Genomic DNA, 19,151 nt, shown 5'->3' with positions numbered 1-19,151 from the left:
GAAACCTTCACAAGGTCACCAATGGTCAGATGACAGTTCAGATTCAGGCTCCATCACTTGCCAGTTGGGTAAACTTGAGCGAGTGTTTCTTGGAGCCTCAGTTTTGTCCGTAAAAAGGGAATAATAAACTCAAAAGATGGTGGAGATTAAACTAGGTATCTGAATGTGCTTGGTACACCATCTAGGTAGGCACTAAGTGTTCTGTGAACACTTCTGTGGCTGTTTATCTTGCCATTTTCACAAATGCCACGCCTGGCTTTGTGCTTCTTAACCACTTTCTTACAATGATGTTTTAATTCCTGTGAAGAAATAGCCCACGAGGTATCTGTTCTGTCAAAGGCTTAGATGAAATGTTTTCACCCAACTGCTACCTCTTGGAACCAAAAAACACAAACAAATAGAAGGGAACTAATAGTAAAATTCAAACCTGAGAAATGAAAAATCTTTGTTAGCACATTATATCCAATTGCATGCTAATTCACCAGCGTTCATTATTTTACACATACTACAAAGGTAAGAAAAAAATTTCTCTTCATCGCAGTCTATGAAATAGAATTCATTAATACTTGAACAATAGTGAAGTGAGCAATACAGGGTAGTCCTGACAATTCGGAAGCTGAACAACTACATAGGAAATGCAACTACTTGGTTATAATTGAAATCAGATTAAAAACAGTATGTTTAGGTCAGGCACAGTGGCTCATGCCTGTAATCCCAGCATTTTGGGAGGCCAAGGCAGAAGGATTGCATGAGCCCAGAAATTTGAGACTGGCCTAGGCAACGAAGTCAAATCGTGTCTCTTCAAAAAATCAAAAAAATCAGCCAGGCATGGTGGCATCCTCCTGTGATCCCAGTTACACAGGAGGATGAGGGGATGAGGCAGGAGAATCACTTGAGCACAGGAAGTCAAGGCTGCGGTGAGCTGTGTTCTCATTACTGCACTCCAGCCTGGGTGACAGAGCGAGACCCAGTCTCAAACGGAAACAAAACAATCCAGCTGTTTGGCGATATATCACACATTCAGAGTCCACAGAACAGAGCTGACCAAAGCCATCGCCAGCCTCTCCGCAGCAGCAAATGAAAAGTTTTTTTTTTTTGAGATGGAGTCTTGCTCTGTTGCCCAGGCTGGAGTACAACATGATCTTGGCTCACTGCAACCTCTGCCTCCCAGGTTCAAGCAATTCCATGTGTGAGCCAATGTGTCCGGCCAAGAAGGCCTTTAATAACTCTGACAACCCTTTCTTCTTCCAAATGCCATTTTTTTTTTTTTAATTTACTGTGTAATTTGAGAGTTCAGAGGTTGTACAGTTGAGGTGAAAAGAGGAGCATGACAGGCAAGTAAGAATTGTAATGAGTCCAGACCTGGCTTACTGGTAGTCTGGCCCACAGCGTAAACAGCCCTCTATTTAAAAAAAATTGTTAACAAGGTGCTAAGGAGACATAAATCAGAGTAATCCATATTTGAGATCATCCATTATATCTCCAACTAAAAAAAAGGAGACCTCTATGGACCAATGGCTAGGATTCAGAAATGCTTAACTATAGAAAATAATTCTCTATAGCCTAGTTTTTGTAACTGGATTTTACCGTAGCAAATGTGGAATAAAGAAAAAGTTTAGGTTTAGGAATACCCATTAGGGTTTTTTTTCCCAGTTACTTTAACATAAAGTACCCTTTAATATATGAAGTGCATCCTTTAAACAGCCAACAGAAAGGAGGTTGTACAACAGACACGTCATGTTTGCTTTCTAAACATTTGTTTGACTCCTGACACAATGGTTTTGCTTTAGGGTAACATGAAGGTTGCCAAACTTCAAAGTAAAATAAAAGAGATTTTCTGACAAAGCAAATGTTCAGTTCAGAGATTCCTGATGCAGCCAGCATTCCAAGCAAACTCAACAGGAAGAGGTGAAGTCTTCTTCACTGCATAACCATCGGCGTGGCTGCAGTCCACTGCTTCACATCCCATTCTCCAGGGAAAGGAAGTGTTCGCTGTTACGCATTGTTTAACCAGTAAGTGGTGAGACGCGCCTCTTTACCTGAGGGCTTCCCGACTATAGTTCAGCCACCTTGCTCTCTGGGTCACATGTAGTCCTGAAGCATGTACCATGTTATGGAAAGCCAAGTTTCAATAATTAAAAATGCAGTCAGTCACAATCCTGGGCGCTGTGAGGATGGCTATAGGGCATTCGAACAAAAGATTTTTTTTTTTTTGGAGACAGGGTCTTGCTCTGTCACACAGGCTAGAGTGCAATGGCACAATCTCAGCTCACTACAACCTCCATCTACCAGGCTTAAGCAATCCCTCCTACCTCAGCCTCCCAAGTAGCCGGAACCACAGGCACAAGTCACCGCAACAGGCTAATTTAGTATTTTTTTTGTAGAGACGGCATTTGCCATGTTGCTCAGGCTAGTCTTGGACTTCTGAGCTCCAGCGATCTGCCCAACTCAGCCTCCCAAAGTGCTAGGATTACAGGCATGAACCACCATGCCTGGCCAAACAAAAGATTAATAAAAACAATGTCTACACAGTTCATGGCAGGGCATAAAAAGGTAATAAATTTTCAACCATGAGATGGGTTCACCATTACCTAGGGATTGGGCCGCCTGCCTGGAGTGGGGGCTGACATGGAAATCCAATTCTAGTGAGGGTCTACGCATGGTAATTGGCAGAAAACATGATAGAACTAAACACTTCAATTCTTCTCTTTTGAGGAAAACAGCTCCTTAGAAAGAGCTTGAGGTTCAAGTCCTTTCTCCACTGTCATCTATTCAGCCATCCAGAGCTTGAAGGTCCTATCATATGAGCAAGTGGCTATGAGCTGCCCATCGGAAGAAATATCTAGGCCCATCACTTTGCCTTCATGGCCGGCCAGAGTCTTCAGCGGGGACCAGCCTGGGTGCGTCCAGATCTTGGCTGTGTTATCATAGGCACCCGTAAGCAAGAAGTTCCCATGGATAGCTACAGAAGAGAAGGGGAATTGCTTGAGGAATTCAGGTATTCAAAAGAGAAGACAACACAAGCACAAAAGTCTGCAAAAACATACTATTTTTAAAAAACTTATTTCTACATTCAGAAAAAGTCAACATTGATTCTGTCTTCCTACTAGGCCTCCAGGTAAAGGGGATAACCCAAGGCAGACTTAAGGGAACAAATAACAGTAAGGTCGTCTGGCTCATTCCCTGACTGTAAATCTGTTCAGAATAATATTTAGAATTCAGTGCTCAGAGCATCCATGGGGGAAAGAATGAAGCAAAGCACTCATGAAAGTCTTTACTTCCAGCAACGAGAAGCATGCTTTCCCACAGATCTAAGGGTATGGCAGGGGGAAGGAAATTATAATTTGCTCCTTTACCAGTAGGTCAAATTCTCTCCTGTTCTACTTCTCAGTTTAAGCTAAAGTCTGGCCTGTATTGCACGGGAACACAATACTGTTTGTCTGTGTCATTTAGATCTAAAATAGGAGGAAAGCTTACGCTCAAACTTGACACCAGTCACTAAGTTCTGATGAGCAGGGATGGTGTAGACGCAACGCCGCTGTCGAAGGTCCCACACTTTGCAGGTGTTGTCACCACTGCCGGTTGCAATATGATAGCTGTGGATCGGATGCAGTACTGAAGTTAGAAATAGAGTACTTTCTGACCCAGAACCCTTTTTCACCCCTCATTCAGTGTGTTTATTTTACCCATTGGGGGAGAAATTTATTCCATAGATTTCTTTCAGGTGGCCTTCTAAGAACATGATACAACGTCCTGTGCGTAGGTCCCAAACTCGACCAAATGCATCCAGTCCCCTGATAAAATAATTTATAAATGAACACTTTGAATCCAGTTCTCTGTGGAAGCACGCATACATAAGAGGTGAGAGTACTGAGCTGCCCCTGGCTACATGGGAGAAGCCTTACCCAGTGCCAGCCAAAGAGCCATCTTGATGGAAGGCAATGTCATACACACCCATGCTGTGGCCTTCCTGATGCAGGATCTCCTCTTGAGCCTCCAAATCCCATAATCGCCATGAACGGTCATAGCTAAAACCAAATCACACTAACAATCAACCAGCTGGTATTTATCCAGTTTCTACAACATATAAAGTATTGTAAGTCATTATAGCTTGTTATTAATGCTTCTGAAACTATTCATATAACCATATTAACAGGAAGCTCCTTTCTGACATAAACAATGACTCAACAACTAAGCTTATCTGCCTTAGGTGCTGACTGAAAACCATGGACTCGCTATAAACCTCTAGTGCCTATTTATTTATTTATTTATTTTTGAGACAGAGTCTCACTCTGTTGCCCAGCCTGGAGTACAGTGGCGCAATCTCGGCTCACTGCCAGCTCCACTTCCTGGGTTCAAGTCATCCTCCTGCCTCAGCCTTCTACGTAGCTGGGACTACAGGTGTGCGCCACCATGCCCAGCTAATTTTTGTGTTTTTCGTAGAGATGGGATTTCACTATGTTGGCCAGGCTGGTCTCGAACTCCTGAGCTCAGGTGATCCACCTACCTTGTTCTCCCAAAGTGCTGGGATTACAGGTGTGAGCCACCGTGCCCAACCTAGCGGCTATTTTAACAGGATTCCCCAAGAATGGCCCAGCAAAGACTGTGTTGCCTTCTTCCTTCTTCCACTGTTATGCTCTTTCATTTATCAAGCATTTATACATTTACTAGGCCCTAAAATGGATGTTGGGGATACAAAAATCACTCACAGACAAATAGATCAACGGAAGAGAATAGGAAGTACAGAAATAACCACACATACATGGTCAGATGATTTTCAACAAGGGTACTGAAACATTTCCAACAGAGAAAGGAAAGCCTCTTCAGTACACAGTGGTGTAACTGACTATGCACATGGAAATAAAGACAAAAGAGACAAACTCAATTAAAAAAAACAGGCAAAGCATATGACAGGGCACTCAAGAGCAACAGTGATCAGGGTAATAAGAATGAAAATCATGGGAGATCACTACACACCTGCTAGATTGGGCAAAATGGTAAGTCTGACAACACCGAATGTTAACAGGGATGTGAAGTAACCAGAACTCCGGGAATGTAAAATGGTGTAACCGTTTTGGAAAACTGGTGGGGAGTTTAGAAAAAGTTAAATATACGTCTAATACCTCTACCCTATGACCCAGCAATTTGTACTCATGTCCACAAAAAGCCTGGTACAAGAATATTTATAGCAGCTTCATTCCGACTGGCCCAAACCTGGAAACAGCCCAAGTGTCCATCAACAGGAGAATGGATAAACTATGGCACAGTCATAAAAATGAACAACCCCCAGCAATAAAAAGGAATTACTGATACATGCAACAACATGAATGACTCTTAACAATGTTATGCTGAGAGAAAGAAGCCTGCCACAAATGAATTCACACAGTATGAATAGACGTAATTAATTTATGGTGATAGAAGTCAGATCAGCAGTTGCTTCAGAAGGGGAGTTGGCTGGAAAAGGGCATGAGGGACCTTTCTGGGGTGATGGGACTGTTCTCTACATTGACAGGGGTGTGGGTCACAGGAATGGTACGCATTTGTAAAGAATGATAGCTTTGTACACAAAATAAATCCATTCCATTGTATGTAAATTACAGCTTAATGAAAAAGTTCTCTAGCAGATTCTAGCCTCCCTGAACTTACAGAACCAGGAAGGGAGACTTACATACCTGTAGCATTGGACAAAAGTGAAAATCCTTGTTTTCTGGTAATTTGTAACTCTGAAATTTCAGATCAATTGTAATTTAAAGGCAAATATGACTGGGTGCGGTGCCTCATGCCTATAATCCCAGCACTTTGGGAGGCCGAGGCAGGAAGATGACGTCAGGAGTTCAAGACCAGCCTGGCCAACATGGTGAAACCCTGTCTCTACCAAAAATAAAAAATTAGCTGGGCGTGGTGGCACGCGCCTGTAGTCCCAGCTACTAGGGAGGTCGAGGCAGGAGAATCGCTTGAACCCAGGAGGCAAAGGTTGCAGTGAGCTGAGATCGTGCCACTGCACTCTAGCCTGGGTGACAGAGTGAGACTCTGCCTCAAAAAAAAAAAAAAAGGCAAATATACTTAGCCCTCACTATATTAAACATTCTCCTCTGATTCCAATTCTCTGCAGCCCAAGAAAATCCTACCTAAAGATCTCTGCTCTAAAAATTTACCTGGCACATAGCCATAAAGAGTTAAGAAGATGCCACAGGCCTATATGGATAAAACAGTAACAGGATGGCTCACCAGGTGGTGCCCAGGAAACGTCCTGATGGATGCCACATTACCCGGGCCACACGCACTGTATGGCCTTCAATATCTGCCACTGGTTCATCACTAGAAAAGAACCAAACATATAAACAATTTTATAGACATATAAATATTCCCAAAACTGATTACCTTTTGTGCAGCTATACCCATTCTTTACAACATGAGAGGCTAAACTGTAACTACACTTGTAAAATACTTCGGCCCAATAAGCAAAATAGTCATTCTGTACCAAAGGAGTACCTGAATTCTAGAAAGAAAACATGCTTTGGAAGAGACATAAGGACACAGAAATCACACAGTTTTGGTACAGAATTACAGATAAACCTTTTTCAAATTTAGGCCTGTTCTAAGATCCAAATGAAAAAGGAACTCCTAACTAGAGATGAGGCTTAGTCTCCTTTTGGTGGCTATTAAATTCTACAATCCAGCAACCACCAAAAGATCTGAAACATCAGCAAAAGGAAATAAACATGAACTCTAAGGAGGGTAATTAAAAAGGGAACTTTGTCAATGTGCATACACAGAACAAGCCAAAGCCCGAAGGGAATAAATATTGCTAAGTATTACCAAAGCCAATTAAAACTCGCTGTGCTCGTAAGTCAGACCCTGCCTGGTGAGGAATGAAGACATTAATTAGCTCTTATAAAAATTCTCAAGTAAAAACCTTCATGTGTTTTCCCAAAGAAAGAAAACTAAGCAATTAAATTCAGATGTCTTTTGGCCAACGGGGTGCTTCCAAAGTTGTTTTTTTTTTTTTTTGAAAACAATCACATAAACACATGTTAAAAAACTGTTGTAGTTGGAAAATACATTCTAGGTAAAGGATGACGCTACTGGGAGGAGACATCTCCCTGGTAATACTGCTAGACAGAACCTCACTTTCCTCTCCCCTGTGGCTGTTTGCTAAGAACCAATGAATTGCCAAGAATATTATCTTTAGTTCATTGTTAATCATGTAGGAGGTAGCCTGGATCTTTCTGGAATAAATGGAGCCAGGAAATAGTGGTCACTAGGCTACAGGCAAAAATCAAGATCCAAAGTTAACAGGTAAGAAGAAACTGACGTAACTCCTTTAGTAAGAAAAGGCCTAAGAATGAAATCTTCCACTTACTTCATTTTCACACTAAGTTACCTTGACTCTTAAACCATCTTGGGGGTTAAATGCCAGATTTTTTTTTCTTTCAAGACAGAGTCTTGCTCTGTCGCCCAGGCTGGAGTGCAGTGGTACGATCTTAGCTCACCACAACCTTCACCTCCCAGGTTTAAGCAATTCTCCTGCCTCAGCCTTAAGGTGTGAACCACTGTGCATGGCCTAAATGCCAGATTGTTAACCTGAGGTCCTGGGGACCAACCAATCAAACATCTTCTTTAGTGATGGCAGTGTGGGCCGCAGAACAGTGATACTCACCTGTCGAGACTCCAAAGCTTCACAGAGCCATCAGCCGCACAAGAGGCCAGGTTGACATCTTTTTGGTCCAAGGAGACAGTAGATTTGGGATGGAATACAATTGCTCCTACATTTGTGTTATGCCCTAAAGGAGTGTAAGAGATCCAAGTTAAAAGGTTCCTGCCTCTTTATAACCTGTGTACAAATACAGACTATGATGAACATCACAGGTAAGTATACACTAGGGAACATGTGGACATAGAGAGTATGAAAGTGACTATTCAACTATTAAAACATGAACTATTTTAAGCTACTATTTAAATTATATTTTTTAAAAAAGCAAAACAAAAAAAAAAAACCCATTGTGGTTTTGGTTTAGAGATTACAAAATGCCAGAGTGTGACTGGACATGACAGAAAAGTGGATGTGTATGAGGTTGTGATAGTCCAGTCTTGCAGCCAGAGAAAACCAAGTCAAATCAAATCAAGAATTAATGCTGTGTGTATGGGGTCTGAGTGTCAAGCAGAGTTTACGGTGTAACTGAGTTCACACTGGGAAAAAGACTGAGATTTAGATAAGACTCTAACTTACCTCGAAGAGTGTGAAGGAGGTTGCAATCAGGAACAGACCAGAGCTTGCAAAGCCCACTCCTATCAAATACAAAGGAAAGCATCTCAGCCAGGGTTGGTCTGGGAAGGAAAAGGTACCTTGGTAATATTACTAAAGGACAATCTCTTCTCAACGCCAACAAACTTTACAATGGCTGACAGAAACATAAAAGCCTTATAGTTGGAAGGGTTATAGAAGAAAAAGCTACCTCCAGCCCGCACGCAACTAGAGGCTTTTACTGGACTATAATTAACACTACACCAGTAGCCATTTTCCTTAACTTTTGGATCCACTTGTGAGGGAAGGTGGGGCAAATTAAACTATCCAATAATACTAATATTAATAGTGATACTATCCTTAAATATGAACAGTATTTTGCTGATTACAAAGTATTTAAATTTTTTTTTGAGAAAGGGTGTCACTCTGTCACCTAGGCTGGAGTGCAGTAGCATGATCACAGTTCACTGCAGCCTCAACCTCCCAGGCTCAAGCAATTCTATCACTCAGCCTCCTGAGTAGCTGGGACTAACAGGCGCATGCCACCACACCTGGCTAACCTTTAAAAAATTAAATAAATTTTTAAAAATTTTATGGGCCAGGTACAGTGGCTCACGCCTGTAATCCCAGCACTTTGGGAGGCCGAGGCAGGCAGATCACAAGTCAGGAGATTGAATCCCTCTTGGCTAACACAGTGAAACGCTGTCTTTACTAAAAACACAAAAAATTAGCCGGGCATGGTGGTGGGCGCCTGTAGTCCCAGCTGCTTGGGAGGCTCAGGCAGGAGAATGGCATGAACCCAGGAAGCGGAGCATGAAGTGAGCTGAGATCGTGCCACTGCACTCCAGCCTGGGCGACAGTATGAGACTCCGTCTCAAAAGAAAAAAAAAAATGTGTAGAGACAGGGTCTCACTATGCTGCCCAGGCTGGTCTCAAACTCCTGGGCTCAAGTGATCCTCCCACCTCGGCCTTCTGAAGTGCTGGGATTACAAGCGTGAGCCACCCTGCCTGGCTGGCCTTAAACTTTATTTAGGCCAGCCTAATTTTTGGAAAATTTTGGAAAATTTTCAACAAATTACTTTTATATCTATTATCTCAGATGATCTTTCTAACAGACCTGTGAAGTAGGTACAGCAGGAATGATCATTTATACTTTACAGTGAAGGTAATGAGGCTTGGAGAGGTGGACTGATTTGTGCAGTCCCTTGGCTTTCTCCTAAACCAGTCTCAAGGTCGGCCTAGTCAAGTAGCTCCTGTGTATTAAATCTAAGTTTCCTTTCTCTTTAGTTAGCCATGTCTCACAAAAAACCACAACCATTTGGGAGGCCGAGGCGGGTGGATCACAAGGTCAGGAGATGGAGACCATCCTGGCTAACATGGTGAAACCCTGTCTCTACTAAAAATAAAAAAAATAAAAAATAAATTAAAAAAAAAAATTTTTCAGGCGTGGTGGCAGGCACCTGTAGTCTCAGCTACTCAGGAAGCTGAGGCAGGAGAATGGTGTGAACCCAGGAGGCGGAGCTTGCAGTGAGTGGACACTGTGCCACTGCACTCCAGCCTCGGCGACAAAGCGAGACTCCATCTCAAAAAAAAAAAACCAAACCAAACCAAACAACCAAACTCAAACAAAACAACAAAGTTACCACATCCTGAGTTTTCTGCGTATGTGGTGATAAGAAAATAAAACAAAGATAAACCAATAATTAACATTTAATGAGCCCTTACTACATACCAGGCACTGTCAAGGCAAAATGCTTTACAAACACTACCTCATCCCACTTTACAGATAAGGACACTGAAGTTGACAGGGATTAAGTATCTTAGGGAGATCACATAACTGAAAAAGAAAAGCCAGACTGAGTTATGGATACTAGTTGGTCTGTAAACTCACTACATGACCTGCTCCAAAATACTAGTGTCAAGAATGTGACAGAGTGCTAGAGTGTAATGAATCTCTGGGGTCACTGGTGAAGACTGAGAACGGCTAAACCAAGTCTGCATCATATTATACAACAGGTAGAGCACTGACTGACATCTGTAGTTTGGTGTGATCATGAGAAGCAGAGAAAGAGGACGTACAAATAGACGTCTAAGACAAATGCTAATATTTTCCTGAGCCTGTTCCCCATTTAGGAAAAAATGTCACTGTAAAATGGAACTTACCAACAAGCTGTGGCCAGCATCTTGGAATTGGGACTAAAGTGACAGTAGGAGATAGGCCGATCATCCCCAATCTGACTGCAAAAATTATTCAAAGACTTAAAAAGAAAAAAAACACACACACACGATGATCATTAATAGGTTAATCTGAGTTCCTTGGCTTTTCCACCAAAAAAAGAACAACAAAGCAACTTTTCAGTTTTAACCCATCCCAAGATTCTTCTGTGGTTTTGAGACAGAGTGTTGCTCTGTCGCCCAGAGTGGAGTGTAGTGGTGTGATCTTGGCTCACTGCAACCTCTGCCTCCCAGGTTCAAGCGATCCTCCCATCTCAGCCTCCCAAGTACCTGGGATTACAGGCGCATGACACCATATCTGGCAAATTTTTGTACTTTTAGTAAAGACAGGGTTTCATCATGTTGACTAGGCTGGTCTCAAACTCCTGAGCTCAAGTGACCCACCCACCTCTGCCTCCCAAAGTGCTGGGATTACAGGCATGAGCCACTGCACCCAGCTGTTTTCTATAGTCTTAGTATCACAACTTCTGAGTCAGATAAATATAAACAGAAAACCCCAGAGAAACTTTGACGTATTAACAGGGAGAAATAAAGAAGAGAACCATAGGCCTCTGCTGAGTACAAAGCACAGCAAGCTCCTGTCACGTTAACTGATTGCTCCTTCCATGTCACAGCAGCTCAGCTCAAGCAGGGAGGGATCGCTCTAGTCACCTCTACCTTCCCAGAGGTGGGCCAAAGTAGAAAAATCACACAAATATGAAGAACCTTTAAGACGTGGGACAATCGCTGGGAGCATCTTACCCGGAGAGACTTGTGCAGCTCTTGCATCTGGGAGGTCCTTGTTGTCTCCGGAATCTCCTTATGGAGTCGGGCCTCTTCCAAGCGTTTCATTGCCCTGTGACACAGAAACACCATCACCAGGAGCAACAGGGTTGTAAACAAGGGTCCACATGTATCTCTACCCCTCAATTTCATTTAACAACCACAGTCATTATCAAGCACTCAGTTCCTGAAACACACACACAAAATATGCTTCTTTCTTCTACTGGAGGCTCTCTTTACCTGGGCAATGAATAATTAGCAATCCATAGTCTTGCCACCTTCAAGCTATTTGGTCCTTCATGGTACCAGGTCTGCTGATACTGAAAGGCAAATTAAGAGCAGAAAGGTCAAATCTGAAGCATTCTACTCCTGTCGTTTCTCCATGTTAACTGCCCAGAAGGAAGGTGAATTCGTTTGGTAATAGTATGAAATCAGGCATATGGCTTTCTACCGTATTTTTTTTCTATGATATGTAAATAGATGGTTATACCAGGAATGCTATGATTCTTTCCTGACTGGAAAACTCACTTAGCTCCATTCATACTTACAAAGGAACCAAAACTACTGCCAGCAACTATTCTTGAATGGTAGAGCCTTCAAAGACACTTCCCTCCATCATCTTAGCAAAGCAAACCATTGAAAGCAGAAAATGAGAGACCTATCTCCTCATTTCCTTCATGTTTACACTGTGAAGTTAAAGACATGTTCTACCTCTTCTTTGGACTTCTTAGACTTCTCATCATCCTTTTTGGTCTTTTTCAAGGCATCAGTACCGACGACTGAGAGGATATTTCTTAACCTGTTAAAAAAAACAAAAAAAAGATCAGAATTAAACATGGTTGACATAACACTGTTTTTAAAGTACACTTTAACACAGTTTTAAACACTGTTTTTAAAGCTCCCCTAAGATGGGAGCAAGCCTCTACTATTCTCTTACCGTTCAAACCACCTAGCAACCTTTTTTTTTTTTTTCTTTTCAAGAGATGAGGTCTTGTTGTTGCCCAGGGTGGAGTGCAGTGGCACGGTCATGGGTCACTGCAGCCTCAAACTCCTGGGCTCAAGCGATCCTTCCACCCCAGCCTCCTGAGTAGCTGGGACTACAGGTATAATGCTACAACTGGCTAATTTTTAAATTTTTCTGCAGAGACAAGGTCTTGCTATGTTGCTCAGGCAAGTCTTGAACTTCTGGGCTCAAGTGATCCTCCTGCCTCAGTCTCCCAAAGTGCTGGGATTATGGGCATGAGCCACTATGCCCAGCCCTCCAACAACCTTCAAAGAGTCAAGTGGGGATGGCTAAACTCCCACTGTGGTTTCTCCCACTCAGTCTTCTCTATTTGGAAATTCCCAAAATTCAACTATAAGCAATTACTCTATGCAGTTTAGAGTCAATGAGCCCCTACACTGCTACCACTTGGTTTGTGAAGACTGCCAACTTTCACTCAGTGCCACAATGTACTGGATACGGACTCAGGTGCTAACTATACAGTGATGACTAAGAATCCGTTCTTGATTTCAAGTAGCTTAGTCCTGGGGAAACGACAGAGAGTACTGGCGAACTATATTATATTACCTATCACGACAGCAGTAAGCACACAGTGCTAGAGGGGACTTTGTAAGGGGGATCTAACTAGGCTTAGAGGATCAGGGAAGGCTTCATTAAAAAAAGGTAGTATCTAAATTGAGTCCTCAATGAATCAGGTCAAGGGGGTTAAGAATGAGAAAATGTCAGGCAGAGGGTTAAACAAATAAGGCCTGGAGGTAAGAAAAACATGTTGAGCTTGCAGTCATAAATAATTCAGTATGGCTGGAGCATGGAACATAGAAGAGGACCGGTGAAGAACAGGGCTGCAAATGCGAGGAGGGGCCAGGTCACAAAGAATTGCTAATGCAGCACTCAGGAGGGCTTACAGGTGAGAAAGATCACCGAAACAGTACGAAGAGTGGATTAAAAGGGAAGAATAATGGCAGGGAAATCAGACAGTACTGCTGTAGTGACCCTCTGAGTCACAATGGTGGACTGAAATTCAGATAGTAGCAGTAGTGACTCAAGGGATTCATTTAAGGAACATAATAATGAATAAGACTTTGCTGGTGGAAAAAACAAACTAAACAGTAATAAAAAAGTATACCCTTCGAAAAGGCTAATAAAATAACATACTATGACAGAGAATGGAGGGGTTAGGTGTGATGAAAGGCTTCTTTGAATAGGTGGCATTTATGCTGAAACAAAAGAATAAAGTTTGACAGGGATCCAGATTCAATAAAAAATGAAGAAGAAAGGCTCAAGCCTGAAATCCCAGCACTTTGGGAGGCCAAGGCAGGCGGATCACTTGAGGTCAGGAGTTTGAAACCAGCCTAGCCAACATGGTGAAATCCCGTCTCTACTAAAAATACAAAACTTAACCAGACATGGTGCCACATGCCTGCAGTCCCAGCTACTTGGGAGGCTGAAGCAAGAGAATGGCTTGTACTTGGGAGGTGGAGGTTGCAGTGAGCCGAGATTGCACCATTGCACTCCAGCCTAGGTGACACAGCGAGACTCTGTCTCAAAGAAAAAAAAAAAGAAAAAAAGGAAGAAAAAAAGGTTCTAAAAGCCAAGAGAGAGGAATAAAAATAGACCAATTATGTGGGAAAACATAAAAAGAACTAGCATATTCCAGAAGGACCAATGTGGCTATTCTAGTAAATTGGGGAAGGGTGGTATGGGTAAGGCTGAAGACCTTACAGACCATGAAAAGAGTTTTTTACTCCAAGTATGAGATGACAATCTAGGATTTTAAGCAAGCAATCAACACAACATGTTTGGGGCTATCACAACAGTGCAGATTTGAAAGCAGTAAAGATAGAGCAATGATAGATTGGAGTTGTAGCTCGCAAGCAGAATAGATTAGATTTTGCTGATGAATTATAAAGGAGGCTAGGTAGATTTTCAACTAAGAACTGTATGAGTATAGGAGAGAGCTGGGGAAATATTTCAATTCAGACGCCTCAAGTCTGAAGTACCTGTGGGATGCCTCAGCTACAACGAGAGATCTGGGAATCAACAGAACACACACAGTGAATGATGCCAAGGGAGTAGATCTGATCATCAAGGGCAAGTAGAGAAGGCAGCCTGTAAAGGGTAGGCAGAGAAAAAGAGGTTTAGAAGGTAAGCGAGAAGAACTAGCTAGTGAGAGACAGGAAAATCAAGAGGATTTGGTCTTAGGAGAGTGAAGGAAAGGGAGTATTCCAAGGAGGGAGTGGCTGGCAGTATACTAGGGCTATTCTTAGTAAAGGCGGGTTGGTGACCTTAATAAGGAGCAATTTTAATGTGGCAGGGGTCGGTCAGTTTGCAGCAGGTTGAAGAGTAAATAAGGGTAAGGACCTCAAGAGAGTAATAGAGAAAACCCTTCCAACAAGCTGGATGATGAAGGGGAGATGAGATAGTGGATAGAGACCAGAAGGGCTCTTCATAATTGTGTATGACTAGACCACAACTAAAAGACTTTGCAACCTGTAAATCATAAGAGGGCATTACCCGAGGACCGTACCCCTCTTCAATAAAATCCAAAAAACATTTATCATTGTTTTAGGTTACTGACATAGAATGCATTTGATGTCTAAATTTTCAAAGCCCCAAAACAAATGTTTATCCAATTCAAAACTTGCACTGGGGAGGGGAGGCAAGGGAGCATGTTAGCACCCTCTTCCCAGTCTATAAAGAAAAACTGGCCAGGCGTGGAGGCTCACGCTTGTAATCCCAGCACTTTGGAAGGCTAAGGTGGGTGAATCATTTGAGGTTAGGAGTTCAAGACCAGCCTGGCCAGCATGGTGAAACCCTGTCTCTACTAAAAATACAAAAATTAGCTGGGCATGGTGGCGGGTGCCTGTAATCCCAGCCACTTGGGAGGCTGAGGCAGGAAAATTGCTTGAACCTGGGAGGTGGAGGCTGCAGTGTGCCAAGATCATGACACTGCACTCCAGCCTGGGTGACAGAGCAAGACTCTACCTCAAAAAAAAAAAAAAAGAAAAAGAAAAAAGAAAAAAGAAAAAAAAATTAATAGTAGAATAAAAATTGGCCTAAGATAGATGATAGGCTAACTCATATAAACACAGTAAGATATTGGTAACATGATAACATGATTTGAGACATTCTATTCAAGTTCAACTAAAACATCAACCAAAATTTGGAGTAGAACCCTGTGATTATAATAAAGAAAAAAAGTAAACGTTTAGAAAGGTGACCTTTCTCTTCTTTCAGCAGGACCCTCTCCAAAAAGTGTGATGGGTTCCCCCAAGGCTCTAAGGCAAGCCTTGACCTCTGAGTCATCTGTGGAAACATTGATCTGCCGGGCTCGCTTCCTTCTCTCAAACTCAGCCAATACTTCTGCCTGTCGCTCACTGATATGCTCTTCAATTTCAAACACTTCTCCTGTCAAAAAGAAAACAGGCAACATCAGCAGATCTTCTTCAAATGGAGAGAAATAAATAATTGCAGTCTGTGTATGCCCTGAGAGAAAGGTAATGTCTAATATATTACACATTTTATAGTTTACTGTTTTTCAGTTTATTAAATTATGCCAAACACATAAACCTAAATGACACAACTTCAAAAGGCAGGAAAATGGTTCAAGCCACCTCTGGTTTCATTTATTAACTTTATACCTCTATATAACTTTACAAAGCTATTTATTCTCTAAAGGAGTCCCAGTATAGGGATACTTAACAAATAATTAACTAGTAAACTGCAAATAATTACCATGAAAATGAGAGTTCCACAACTATAAGGATTTCTGGAAAATCTAGCAATAGTTTTGAAACCCACACCAAAATACAAGTGTGATAAAAAATGAGAGGTACAGTGGTGACATTATGTTTAAAAACAGTATAAAAACTTAAAAAAGTCACTAGGCTACAGCACATGTGTTTAGAAAATGTGTGGGAGGATCAATGAGAAACCTGACAGATGTCCCTACTGCAGAAGAGTCTTCAGTTTTTTGAGACGGAGTCTCGCTCTGTTGCCCAGGCTGGAGTGCAGTGGCGCCATCTCAGCTCACTGCAAGCTCCGCCTCCCGGGTTCACACCATTCTCCTGCCTCAGCCTCCCGAATAGCTGGGACTACAGGAGCCCGCCACCACACCTGGCTAATTTTTTTGTATTTTTAGTAGAGACAGGGTTTGACCATGTTAGCCAGGATGGTTTCCATCTCCTGACGTCGTGATCCACCCACCTCGGTCTCCCAAAGTGCTGGGATTACAGGCGTGAGCCATCACACCCAGCCAGAGGAGTCTTCATTTTATGCCCTCTGGTATTGTCTGAATTTCTTATGACAAATATGCATAATTTTATTTTAAAAATAGAGTGGACCTCTCATTACTGACATGGAAAGATATCCTCAATGGTATATAAAATGAAAAATGGGGGTTATACAACAATTTACATATCATGTTTTCACTTATGGAAAAAATGACGTATTTTTATAGCTGTATTAAAATTCTAAGATATACAATCAATTAATTAAAAAATACTGGATTTTCTACTTCACACATTCATACACTGTTTGATCTTTTAAAAGAAAAATAACTATTACCTTTTTTTTTTGAGACAGGGTCTCTCTCTGTTGTCCAGGCTGGAGTGCAGTGGTACAATCATGACTCACTGCAGCCTTGAACTCCCACCTCAGAACCCCAATTAGCTGGGAATACAGGCACGTGTCACCATGCCCGGCTAATTTTCTACTTTTTGTAGAGATGGGGTATCACTATTTGCCCCGGCTGGTCTCGAATTCCTGGGCTCAAGCCGGACTCCCACTTCCCAGCCTCGCAAAGTGCTGGGATTACAGGTTTCAGCCACCAGGCTTGGCCACTATTACTTTTATAATAAAACAAGATATCTCAGCCAGGTGCAGTGGCTCACGCCCGTAATCCCAGCACTTTGGGAGGCCGAAGTGGGCAGATCATTTGAGGTCAGGAGTTGGAGACCAGCCTGCGCAACATGGTGAAACCCCGTCTCTACTAAAAATACAACAATTAGCTGGGTGTGGTAGCCGGCACCTGTAATCTCAGCTAATCGTGAAGCTGAGGCAGGAGAATCACTTGAACACAAAAGGCAGAGGTTGCAGTGAGCCACGGTTATGCCACTGCATTCCAGCCTGGGCAAGAGAGTGAGACCCTGTGTCAAAAAAAAAAAAAAAAAAAAAAAGATATTTCCCTTTGGGTAAAAAATAATTGGAAAACTTCAAAAGGGAGATTATCACGAACCACTCTAGCTGCAAACCAATGCCAGAACTATGTTAGATCTCCAGAAGACAAATGGAATCAATCTGAATCCAAATGTACACTGAATTTTTGATAAGACTGCTCACTCGTAGAAGCAAAACTATGTAACACATTGTAAGAAAAAGGCTCTCCGCATGATTTTAAGGGGGTAGGCAAAATACAGCCTTATAGATGCAAGTTTAAGAATTGAAATTCTGCCAGGCGCAGTGGCTCACGCTTGTAATCCCAGCACTTTGGGAGGACGAGGGGGAGGGATCACAAGGTCAGGAGTTTGACCAACATGATGAAACCCCGTCTCTACTAAAAATACAAAAATTAGTTGGGCTTGTTGGTGTGCGCCTGTTATCCCGGCTACTCCGGAGGCTGAAGGAGAACTGCCTGAACCCGGGAGGCGGGGGTTGCAGTGAGCAGACATCGCGCCACTGCACTCCAGCCTGGTGACAGAGCGAGACTCCGTCTAAAACAAAAGAACTTAAATTTTTTGACATTATAAAACTGATGATATTCAAGTTTAGGAAAGTATTCATTACACAAAGAGGTAAAGATGGGTTCACAATTTGCATCTTACCAGAGGTTATATTAATATTTCCAGCTTCGATCCCTGCTTTAAGTCCTTCTTTCCCCAAAATCCCAGACTCTCCTTTGGCCAGACGCTCCCTCTCCTTCTCTTCCAAACTTCCATAATAGATGTGTGGTTTCTTCACAACCGGAGCAACTAAGTCATCGGGTGTTTTAGTTTTGGTTGCCTGCCAAATCAAAAATCTGGATTAAATTGAGGTTTAATCTTGGCAATTTACCGGATTTCCCGAGGATGAAGCTCGCCCTGAGTTTCACAGTCCTATTTCCTTCATAATTGAAAGGACAAATTGGACACTACTTAAGATGTTCTTCATCGATTTGAGGTGAAGGGGAGGGTGTTTCAGTCCCTCACTTTAGCTGACGGGATTGATAAAACTAGTGAGGTTCTCTCGAGTATTTTCATATGAAAGGTTTGCTCTGGAATCTGTTTACTTTATTCTGCTGGAAACGTGGAATCTCGTGTTTTACGATGTATCCAAGATTACTGCTCATCACTGGGGAAATACTAAGGATAGATGAAATAACCAACGCGGTGCTAAAGGATAACAAGTTACAACATTACGAGTGTATACATTTCAAACGTTTCTAGACGTGAGGTAGAAGTTAGTAGGTCTCATTAAAATTTTGAGATCTGCCAAAAGCATAAACCTTGGCCAAGACACTTCCCTATTTCAGAGCACCGTTACTGGATGAGTCGGAAGAGATGTTTGCCCTTTGGGGCTGTAGTGGGAGAGGTGCAAATAAGCTACAGTCCACGAAAGCGCTTAGGGGTCAGGAAAACGGTGGTCCGCTGTGTAGAACACCACTGAGTCCCGCAGCCTTCCTCCTCAGCCCTCCACCGCCTTCTCTCGCTCCCTAACGGCCCCTTCCCGCAGAGATCCTCTTCCCCCTTCGCGCTCCCTGCCAGAGTGAGTTGCGATCCCGGGCTCTGTACCGTGGAGGAGGTTCGCGAGGAAGCCATGCTGGGCTCTGGAGCCGCGAGGCCCCAGCGAAATCCAAGATCTCCGTTTCAGACCTTCCACCGCGCGCCCAGCAGAGCGGAAGTGCGTCACTGACCGGAAGTGTGTCACAAA

General features: G+C 42.7%; 1 protein-coding gene across 2 annotated transcripts; it reads right to left on the bottom strand.

The window, feature by feature from the left end:
* Positions 1-514: 514 nt before the first annotated feature.
* Positions 515-19,145, bottom strand: LOC105487176 (pre-mRNA splicing tri-snRNP complex factor PRPF4). 2 transcript variants are annotated; one of them, XM_071078197.1, is made up of 14 exons: positions 19,013-19,145; positions 18,068-18,245; positions 15,467-15,653; positions 11,954-12,041; positions 11,483-11,562; positions 11,222-11,315; positions 10,409-10,503; positions 8,231-8,289; positions 7,661-7,784; positions 6,229-6,318; positions 3,906-4,028; positions 3,687-3,794; positions 3,478-3,596; positions 515-2,962 (listed from the first exon to the last, which is right to left on the bottom strand). In XM_071078197.1, exons 1-14 carry the CDS (start codon positions 19,037-19,039, stop codon positions 2,769-2,771), a joined length of 1,566 nt encoding a protein of 521 aa, XP_070934298.1. In that variant the 5' UTR covers positions 19,040-19,145; the 3' UTR covers positions 515-2,768. The 2 variants fall into 2 exon arrangements, with proteins under 2 accessions (XP_070934298.1, XP_070934299.1); XM_071078198.1 differs by lacking the exons at positions 11,222-11,315; positions 11,483-11,562; positions 11,954-12,041; ... (1 more) ...; positions 18,068-18,245; positions 19,013-19,145 and having other exon boundaries at positions 8,231-8,328.
* Positions 19,146-19,151: the final 6 nt, after the last annotated feature.

Source organism: Macaca nemestrina, chromosome 14 (assembly GCF_043159975.1).
Source record: "Macaca nemestrina isolate mMacNem1 chromosome 14, mMacNem.hap1, whole genome shotgun sequence".
NCBI lineage: Eukaryota > Metazoa > Chordata > Mammalia > Primates > Cercopithecidae > Macaca > Macaca nemestrina.
The sequence above is the reverse complement of the archived record's forward strand: the minus strand, read 5'-3'. Positions and strand labels throughout refer to the sequence as shown.

Bases quoted from the DNA above. Each gene is read 5' to 3' on its own strand.
- LOC105487176 (XM_071078197.1), bottom strand. From the start codon at position 19,039: ATGGCTTCCTCGCGAACCTCCTCCACG. The intron at 6,319-7,660 runs GTGAGTATCACT...GTTCTTTTCTAG, and splicing joins AAGCTTTGGAGTCTCGACAG to TGATGAACCAGTGGCAGATA. The intron at 3,597-3,686 runs GTAAAATAAACA...TCCGATCCACAG, and splicing joins ATAAATTTCTCCCCCAATGG to CTATCATATTGCAACCGGCA.